Below are 9,935 nucleotides of genomic sequence, written 5' to 3'. Positions count from 1 at the left end.
CATCCTAGCCTGGGCACAGCCCCCAGATGGTGTGGTGGTTGGCCATCATTGTGGTCATGGGCCCCTTGGGGCCGTCTCCAGGCTTTGTGTCTCCTGCTACCAACCCTGGCAAAGTTGAAAAGCTGAGAAAGCACAACACATCCCCCGATATGCACAACCCTCTGCAGCAGCCCTACTCAGGCTGGGATCAAACAGAACACGATTAATAACTCTGAGCAAAGCCAGACCCTGCTCTCCATGTGTTCTAGTCGCTGCACGTGTGTCCCGGTGGGGGCAGAGCCTGCTGGAGATGGTATCTGGCAGAGCAAGGCTGTGGAGACACTGCCATGCCGCCTCCGCTTTCCCGGGGATGCTCCAGCACCTCTGGGCTATTTTATGCCCTAGCTTAATTGGCCTCCTGCCATCTTCCCAGCCTGYTCTCCCTGCCCCAGGTCTGCCAGCCCAGTGGCACCGTTCAAAGATGGGACAGCCCCAGGAAGCCACATTGCCCTGAGGGCTGTGTTGGCTGGGGAAYGGCTCTCTGGCAGGGCTCGCACCCAAGGGTGAGTTGCTCCTCATGCTAAACGCGTTCAACACCCACAGATTCATGTCAGAGCCAGTGCTGGTACCAAGGGCTGTGCCAGACTGGCAAAGGATGACGCACAGTGGGGTACCCTTGTCTGTGCTGGGCAGTGCTGTTCCCCGAACCCCAGGCACTGCATGGCCAGTGGCACGGCTTTGGGGACATCGAGACCCGGGCTGGGGATTTCCATGGCACAGTTCCGCASCAGGAGGATTTGCATGGAGAGGGATTTGCATGGAGAGGGCAGGGTGCTGGAGGAGCACAGGGGGGACACAAGTACCCAGGTGTAGTTGCACACAGGTGTGTGTGTGCATGCATGCCTGTGTGTTTGCAGAGGTGTTTTAGTGTGTGTGCCCTCGCTGGCAGGCAGGGCCGAGCTGGTGCAGCCCATGTCTGTGTGTGCATGTGTGTGTTCTCCCGCTGAGCTGGACAGGCAGTGCTGGCCGTGCCCCCGCTGCGCTGCGCTCGCTGCTCGGTTTCCTGGTGTCTGTGCACCGGTGAAGGTGTGGGTGTGAGCAGAGGTGTGCGCTGTTGCTGGCAGTCTGTGGGGTGCCGCATGTCCTGCCCAGCCCGGATGGGGTGTGCCATCCTGGGCCAGGCGCTGCTTTGTTTCAGGATGTGGCAGAAGCAGCTGCTTGTCCTTGGCCCTCCAGTGACCTGGAGGGATTCAGCCCACAGCACTGTGTGGGCATCCCAAGGGCCGAGAACCGGGGTGGTTCTCACCACAGTGAGCACCCCTAGACCTCAACTGTCCCCCACCCAGYCTATGTGGCACACCTGTGCTGAGCCTGGAGGAAATGCCCAGGCAGGGCAGGAGCTCTCTGCCCCTGAAAGTCTGTCAGTCCTAGCACCACTGTGGGTACCAGGCAGTTCACACAAGGAGACAGGCTTTTGTGTCCCTGGGAATGGGCTAATGTGGGAGGTCAGGGTATTSCACCCCCGGTTGTCTCCAGCCCCTCAACGGCCAGACCTGGGGCAGGGAGCACAGGGACTGTCCTTGCTCTGTGCTGGGGTCCTGCACTCCCCTTGCCAGGCTGTAACTTCAGATACTGTCACCAGGAGTGGGTCCATCCCACACTTGAAGACATCCCATCCAGCTGAAGACAGCAAGGAGAGGCAATCTTTAGCCTGCCTGGGCTCTGGGACAAGAGCCTTTGTCAGACAGCATGGAGGGGAGAGGTGTGTCCCAGGCATGGATCTGCATTGTGCTGTGCTGAACCTGCAGGCAGTTCTGCCCACTCCAGCCCATTCCCAGCCACAGGGAGCATCAGGCACAGCATAGGTACAGCCTGGTGTCCCCCCTGCTGCACCCACATGTTTAACAATCGTCCCCAAAAAGTGACTTTGAACCYCTGTGGGTAAAAGGAATAAGGGATATGAGATAAGAGGAAATAGCCAGAGCTTGTACCAGTCCTGCATCTTGGAGCACATCAGCCCCATCCTCTCACAGAGCCTCCAGGGAAGGGGTGGGCGATGGGGCTCCTCTCTCCCAGGCCAGATGGTGGCTCTGGGAAGTGCGTGGGCATCCTGCCCAGGGGATGGACACTGAGCAGGTTGCCAGGGCCGCTGCTTCTGGCCCAGCTATCGCTGGCTTTGGGAGCCCTGAGGCAGGATGTTCTGTTCTTGCAGCAGCGCCTGGCTCAGCCCCCGCCTGTGCTGATCCTCAGAGCAGCTGGAGGAGGGGATCTGCCACTGCCTACCCTTTCTSCCTTCTGCATGAGCATCACTCAGGCTTGGGGTGCCTGACATTACAGATGAGGCCAACAGGGGAGTAGGAACACTGGGGGAAGAGTGGGGCCTTGGCCAGGTGCCAGCTGAGCTGGTATCACCTGGTTCTGAGGCTGCTGGGCGCTGCCAGCTTTAATCTTGCACTCTGCACCTCCATGAAAACACCCTAGGTGCTACAGGTAAAGCTGGAGCCTGGGAAGCTGCTCTCACCCCGTGGTACCCCTCCAAATGTGATACGATGTWCTGGTGGGGATGCATCAGCAGCTGCATCCCAGCCAGGCTGGGTGTGGGGTGGGATATGCTCTGCTGTCTCCATCCCTGCTCCCCTGGGACTGGTCTGCACTGGGGACTCTGTGAGGACCAGCAGGTTTCTCCAGGACACTGAAGCGATGTGGTGCCCTGGAGGTGCCAGGCTGAGGCTGCCTGTGGTAACAAGCAGGAGCTCACAGTGGCTGGCACCAGCAGGCTCCCTTGCAGGTCAGGATCTGGGCCAGAGGACCTGCTCCAGTGCCTGACATCCCCATCTAGGTAGGGTGTGACAGAGGTACACCTCAGGATGAAAGGGACATGCCACCCTGGGTCTCTTTTGGAGCAGCCTGGCTTAGTTTTGTGCTGCTGTCAGTTCCCTGCCAGGGCTGGGCCAACCTGGGGAGGCAGCAGTTGCCACCTGCTCACACCCAGGCTGTAATCCACAGGCAGGAGATGAGCAGCTGGCGGAGCCTCCCTGACCTTCAGGTGGGATTAGTCCCCATGGGAACAGTGGGGAGCAGGCAGGTGAGGCAGTTCCTGGGGACTGGGCAAGGCTGGCGGAATTGGGGACTGAGCACACCCCCACGCTGGGGGCGGCTGCAGTCAGATCGTGGATGGGYGGCACAGGGTGAGCCCGTGTCCCTGGGAACATCCCTGTCTTGGTGAGTGCCACAGGGCAGAGTGGACACCCACAGCCCCACAAAGGGGAGCTGAGCAGCGTACCTGGGGTGGCCAGGGTGCAGTGGGGACAGCAGGTGGGCAGGTCTGAAGAGCAGGTTCCAGCGGGGGTACGGGTGGCTGAGGGCCGTGGGTGTTTGTGGAGAGCTGAGGCTGGGCTGAGGGCTGCCTTGTGGAGAGCCATCTCAGCCAGCTGTTTGCCAGGCCCAGCTGCGAGTGACAACGTGTGGGTACCCCTCATGTTGTGTACCACTTGCTGTGCCCTCCACCGTGTCCCTGCCCTTCCCTGGCTATTGGTGGCAGTATCGTGACACCAAACCCCTGTGGGCTCCTCTCCCACTCACCCTCTGGACTCCCCCTGYCCTGGGTGCAGCAGGAGCTGCAGCTGGTGTGCACCAAGCCCTGCCTGGGGGAACCCGAGTGCCTGGGGCCTCTCCAGGCACGGAACAGCTGGCAGCCCACAGTGTGCGTGTGTGCTCGTGTGGGAGCTAATCCCAGCAACATCTGCCAGGCTCTTTGCGATCCCAGGAGTTTCTGGCTGCAGGGATGGGATGGCCGGGTGCACAGGGGACACGTGCGTGTGCCAGGGCTCTCTGTGCAAGGCAGTGCCTGTGTGGGGAGCTCCTGTGGCAGGTGTGTGCCTGTACACGTGTGTCTTGTGTGGCCAGCAAAACCTCAGGAGGGGACAGGTGGCACYGGGGATGTCAGCAACCCCCTTGGGTCTGGGATCCAGGGATGCAGCAGGTGGAAGTAGGGATTTTGTCTGGGTTTAACTGGTCCTGGTGTGGCCATGTTCATAGCAGCCCCAAAGCACAGATGACTGGGGAGAGAAGGAGGGTGTTTGCATCCTTGTCAAAGAGGATGATTTCCTAGGGAAATGAGGCTGGGGGAGAAAAGGGAGGAAAAAGGGAGCAGTGGGGCTGTGTGGGGGCAATGACACAGCATCCCCGATCTAATCAGCCAGACCCTGCAAATAAAAGCCACCTGTTTTGGCCCTGGCAGCAGGAAGCCATCCCCAGAACAAACAGAGCACCAGGCAACTGGGAGAAAGACAAACAGGGGCCGGCACCAGCTCCATCTGTTCTGCTCAGCCCAGCGCCCAGACCTCCAGCCCCCTGGAGTGGCGGTCCAGCCTCCAGCAGGGCTGGGGAGAGGGAGAGAGCGGCTAGAGGGCCTTGCAGGGAGTGACCAGGGCTCAGCCTACGGTGTCAGCCAGATGCACAGAGCTGTGCTGCCTCGGTCAGCTAGCCCAGCTATTGGTAACATCAGTGCGTACGATGCTGTGTTACCACAGACACGGCATCAGCATCGGGATTCCTGGGCAGCACCTGCCTCWGGTCTCTCGTGGCAGCCGTTCAGCCTGCTCAGCTCCCCCAGCTGTGCTCTGTCCTGGGACTGGTGCCCGCACAAGGCACAGGGTACCACCCCATGGTCTGGGCTTGGCAYGGAGCCCTTGGGTGACCTTGTGCTCCCACGGTGCCCCCGGGCTGCCGCGCTGTGCCCGGTGGCACTGAGAAACACGATCTGTTTTGCTAGCACAGGGAACAGGCTGAGCCGGGAGCGGTGAGGGGCCCTTATTAAATTAGCCTATGCAGGAGGCCCTGGTGAGCGCTCAGCGGCTCCCACAGCAGAATTAGCAGCTGCCCTTGAGCCGAGGCACTGCCTGCCCCCGCAGCAGCCTCCCTGTGCCCCTGCTCCCAGCGGCTGGCAGGTGACCTAGCCACGGGAATGCCGGCAGATGACAGAGACTGCCCAGAGATGGCTCAGGAGGACAGGCCACATCAGCATTCTGGGATCAGCAGTGGGAGAGGGCTCCTCATGAGTGACCCCAGTGATCCTCCTGATGTGGCTGTGACTCCCATGTGGCTGCCCTGAATGTACCCAGCAGAGGGTGAGGCACATCCMAGTGAGTAGGATGTGCTGTGAAACATAGAAGGGGCACAGGCTGCATCTGGGTTTTATTCCTGCACCATTTGCCTCCCAGGGCTTCTATCCAAAAGGTTGTATGGGGATGACTGAACTGTGTGCGCCTCATGGCACACCACCAGTGCCCTGTAGATCCTAAAGCACACCATACAACGCCCCACATACACCCCCTATACACATCCCATAAAAGCTTGCAGCATCCTACATATTCTGTGGTGCATTCTGTAATGCACCCCACAGTCCCCGACTGCCCTCATACCTCAAACACCCCAAACTAACCAGTGTCCCACACCTCTGCTCACACAGCCCAGGCAAGGGGTGGCAGCACCCTGGGAGGACCCTGCAGGGCACTAGCTCTGCATCTTGCCTCAATTTCCCCAAGGTGATGGCTTCCCTAAACACTGCCCAGATCTGTCTCCCAGCATTTTRAGAGATGCCCCCAGGCCGCCGGGCTGCACCGGGGTGCTCTTCCTTCCCCAGGGAGCATCTTTATCCTTCCCTCCATCTTCTGCTTCCCCGGCAGCTCCCAGAGGGTCTCCCATTCTGTACTAGCAGCACTCCAGGCAACGCAATCTGAGGGTCGCCTCCCCAGCGCCTGTCCCCGGCCAAGGGACACTGAAGTCCCTGAGCTGGAGCCTGCTCCAACCGCTGCCAGGCTGCACCCTCTGCTGGGACCCGCCGGCATCGGCGCCGACTCGCACGGAGCCTCGGAGCCGTCCAGCAGTGGGGCGGACACCAAGAGGACCCTCGAGTCCTGCCCCCGGCCCGTCCCTGCTGTCACCCCCCAGTCCCCGATTTCTGCGTACTAACACCACCCCAGCTGCCCACGCTGCATTCTCCATCACCARCAATGTCGGGGTCTCTTGTGATGCTGACCCCATGCTCAGGACCCCCAGAAGGGCTGGAGTTTTCCTRGGAAGGTTTGAGGTGCTATGGTCCAGCCCCTGCCCAGTGGCCCAGTGGCCTGCTGAGCTGAAGGTGGGTCATCACAGACTAAGCAGGGATGCTGCAAGAAACACTGCTGTCTAGAGACCCAGGATTTCACAGCTTCACGGGCACTCTTCCTCCTTTCCAGCCCCTGCTGGCCTCGTCCATCCCACATTCTGATGGGAGATGGTTGGTGTGGTGCAGTTACGGCAGGGCTGGTGCTGCTGGCCAGGTGAAGGACGCAGGTCTGTCCCAAAGCTGGTCCCCTCATGCTGTGCATGGTTCCCTTGCCCYAGTGGGAGGTGAGTGGGAGCACAGGGAGCTCTTTGTCAAGCCAGGGGACATTTCAATTGACGAGCAYGTAACTGGGGTCCATTAGCACCCAGTATGCAGCCAACACAGGAACCCCTGCAGGGCACTACACATCTCCCAGGGSACGGATGGACCAAGCAGCACCCTGTGCTGCCTTCTTCACTCCTCTCATTCGCCCTAACCTTCTCCCACCCCATACAGCCTGAATCCCTGACCTGACAGCTCAGGACATGCAACACAGGGTGGAGAAGGAACCCATAGTGGCAGAGTCTCAGGCGGAGGGGCAGAAGCAGCCCCAGATAAACCCTCTGTTCCAGCGTGAGGACATCAGTGCCCCTCAGCTCCCAGATGGTAAATCCCCACTTCACCCTGGCACCTCCTTCCCACCAGCCTCAACCCTGGCAAAGGCTGCGGGTGCCCTGGGAAAGGCTGGGTCCCTAATCCCTGGGCCAAGCGGGGACATTGTCCAGGGGCAGAAAGGAAAGCGGCGCGTCAGGCCCTTTGCCCATTGTGCCCTGAGCCCCTGCGCAAACATAGCCCAGCACTTTCATTGTCAGCCTCGCGGGGCGCGGGGGGGCCGCTCTCGCCACACTGCCTAAGTGGAATGGACAGCCGGAGTCTGGGGTGGGCGAGCAGCCCGTTCCCCCCATCCCCTGCCTGCTGACACAGCGCCCTGACCGCCTGCACCATCGGCACTTCAGCGCCCGCCTATAAAGGGCGAGGGGAAAAGCCGGCGCCGGCACCGCCACCTTCGCCTCTGTGCCCTGCCCTGCCGACCAAGTAAGTACCAGGCTGTGAGCCCCCAACAYCCCCACGGCACAGGCGCTGCCACGCTCCCTTCACCCCCACACCAAGCCCCCCACCCAACGCACACCGTGGGGAAGGGCAAGTGGCGGGGTGCTGTGTGGCGCAGCGGGGGTGCCCTGTGCGGGCACCGGGGACCCTGGCAGGAGGGACCCCGGCAGGAGGGATGGAAGAGCCGGAATGCTCTGCCCCAGGGCTGCACCCGCACCCGCGTCCGAGCTGGGGTCACTGCCGCCTCCCGGCCGTGGGTACAGTGCCACYGCACCCAGACAACTTCTGGAGCCATCGCAGGGACCTTGGGAGAAGAACTGAGGCAGTCCCGGGTACATCACACGGAGAGATGGGGCATTGCAAATTCCCGCTGCAACTTGGGGTTTACTGGACAGAGATCCCCCAGCACCGATGGAACGGGAGTGGGAAATGCCCCCATGCCAGCCTGGGAGGGCAAGGGGCCGGTGGCACGGGATGTGTGAGGGCAGCAGCAGCAGCATCCCAGGCTCAGTGGCAGGCAGCGGGGTGGCTGGGGACTGACGGCGGGCACCTGCCCCGGGGTGACACGCGGGGCTCTGCCAGCAGCCGAGCGACCCGTATGACCAGCAGTGAAGCCATGGACACCCTGGGGCAGTACAAGATCACGGTGTGGGAGGAGGAGAACTTCCAGGGCAAGCGCTGCGAATTCCTCATGGAGTGCCCCAGCATCATGGAGCGTGGCTTCCGCAAGATCCGCTCCATCAAGGTGGAGTCTGGCCCGTAAGTGCCCCGCCAGCCCCGCGGCCCCTTGGCACACCCCACTCCRGCAAACTCACTGCTCCCAGGGGACTGTTGGCAGCTGCTAGGGAGCCGGAACACCCGAGTCCTTCCTTGGCTCTGACACAGCCCATGCGACCTCCCTGCTTGTGCTCCTTGTGTGGTGCCTCAGTTTCCCCCTCTGCTAATCAGGGAGATCCTGCCAAGCCAAGGCGCAGGTTAGAGGCAATGGTGTGGTTCTGGGGAGAGGGGTCCCACTTTCAAAAGGGACATTTGCTGCTAACAAGGACCCCAACATCTGTGACAGATCCATAGCCTGCCAGGATGTCTCTGTCCCCTGCACAGGAAGAAGCAGCTGACCCCTGGCTGATCCTGGGGTCTGTGTCACACATCCCTGAGGGTTTTCCTCCTCTCCCCTCCAGCTGGGTAGGCTTCGAGTACCCTGAGTACCAGGGACAGCAGTTTATCCTGGAGAAGGGTGACTATCCCCGGTGGGAGGCCTGGAGCGGGAACAGTGGCTACCGGACCGAGCACCTCCTCTCCTTCCGGCCTATCAAATGCGCAGTGAGTTACTGGGACACCATGGAGGGGGGCTCAGGGCAGGCAGAGCCTCCTCCAGGCAGCGCAGCATGGAGGGGATGAGGGACAGACAGAGAATGAGTTACATGGGGCATGGGATGGAGGGGTGAGGTGTACACAGAGATACCTGTGAAGTGAAGGAGTAGCTGCACCCACCSGCTCCCACCTCCCTGCAAAGACCCTGGGATGCATTTTAGGTGTAAAATTTAGCCTGAAATACAATTCCAGCTCCTTCTGCTTTGTGCTTTGGAGAGCCAGCTCCCAGACTGGCTTCCCCAGGCCCTGTCTCCCAGTCTGGACTCCCAGGAATGGGGTGAACAGAGAGGAGCCAGCAGGACCACAGGGATGCTTGGKCTGCAGGGTCTGTCCCCCTCCCGCCCGGGGTACCTGAGCCGTGCCCAGGCAGACGCAGCTCTATCGCTCCATCTGCACAGACACTGGTGCTCACAGCAGCGGCACRTCTGCGCCTCCGAGCGGGGGGGTCCCCCCCAACTTTTAATAATCACCAGGCAGATATGTTCGGGCTTTAATAAAGGGGATGCGATAAGATCACTCCTTACTGGCAGGACTGCTCCTCGGTGCAGATAGATGCTTGTGGGGGCTGGGCACGGGGGACAGTGCTGCATCACTCAGTGTCCCAGCCATTAACCCCTCTGTGTCCAGCACCCAGAAAGGCCYGACAGAGCTGGAGGGAGCTCTCTCAGCATCCTGCCTTGCCCTGAACCCTCTTACAACCTTGGGGAGTGTGATGATGCTGAGGGCATCAGCCCACGTGGGTGCAGGAGTTGTAGCCGCTGTAACCCTCACTGACAGCTCTGCATTGGGACCGCAGGGCCATGAGAGCAGCATCCTCGGGGCAGCCCTGGGGTGCAAGGCTGGGTCCCAGTGAGGGGGTGCAAGGCTGAAGGACATCCCCACGCATTGCACCAGGACTGGTCACGGTTCCAGACCTCTCACAGTGCCAGTGTGTGCATCACAMTGATGCCACATCCCCTGTACCTGGGCAAGCCAAGCCATTCCTGCTGACCCCCGCTCTCTCCCTCCGCAGAACCACAATGACAGCAAAGTCATCCTCTACGAGGCTGAGAACTTCCAGGGGCACAAGTTTGAGCTGAGTGACGACTATCCCTCGCTGCAGGCCATGGGCTGGGGTAACAAGGAGGTGGCATCCATCAAAGTGAACGCCGGAGCGTGAGTGTGGCCAGTGGGGCGGGGGCTGGGGGTGCCCAGAGCAGAGGTTCAGCAAGCACCTTCCTCCTGTATAGCCCCAGGATGAGGAAGGGGACCCCTCCCTAAAAAAGGATTGCCTTCCTACTACCTTTTCCTTGAAAATCCAAGCCATTGGGTATTTTCTATCCCTCTCTTCCCAGGGCGAGCAGAGGGATGGGATGGGATGGGGTGGGATGGGATGGGATGGGATGGG

General features: G+C 61.0%; 1 protein-coding gene across 1 annotated transcript in view; it reads left to right on the top strand.

The window, feature by feature from the left end:
• The first annotated feature begins 3,178 nt into the window (after positions 1–3,178).
• CRYBA2 (crystallin beta A2) overlaps positions 3,179–9,935 on the top strand; it is a 7,087-nt gene continuing 330 nt past the window's right edge. Inside the window, exons 1-4 of the mRNA XM_057367539.1 lie at positions 3,179–3,201; positions 7,763–7,936; positions 8,356–8,497; positions 9,561–9,703. Coding sequence (XP_057223522.1) covers positions 7,776–7,936; positions 8,356–8,497; positions 9,561–9,703 — 446 coding nt within the window. The 5' untranslated portion in view covers positions 3,179–3,201; positions 7,763–7,775. The remainder of the gene's footprint in view (positions 3,202–7,762; positions 7,937–8,355; positions 8,498–9,560; positions 9,704–9,935) is intronic.

Source organism: Malurus melanocephalus, unplaced genomic scaffold (genome assembly GCF_030028575.1).
Source record: "Malurus melanocephalus ecotype Western Australia unplaced genomic scaffold, MMel_1.1 scaffold_81, whole genome shotgun sequence".
NCBI classification, from domain to species: Eukaryota; Metazoa; Chordata; class Aves; order Passeriformes; family Maluridae; genus Malurus; species Malurus melanocephalus.
The sequence above is the reverse complement of the archived record's forward strand: the minus strand, read 5'-3'. Positions and strand labels throughout refer to the sequence as shown.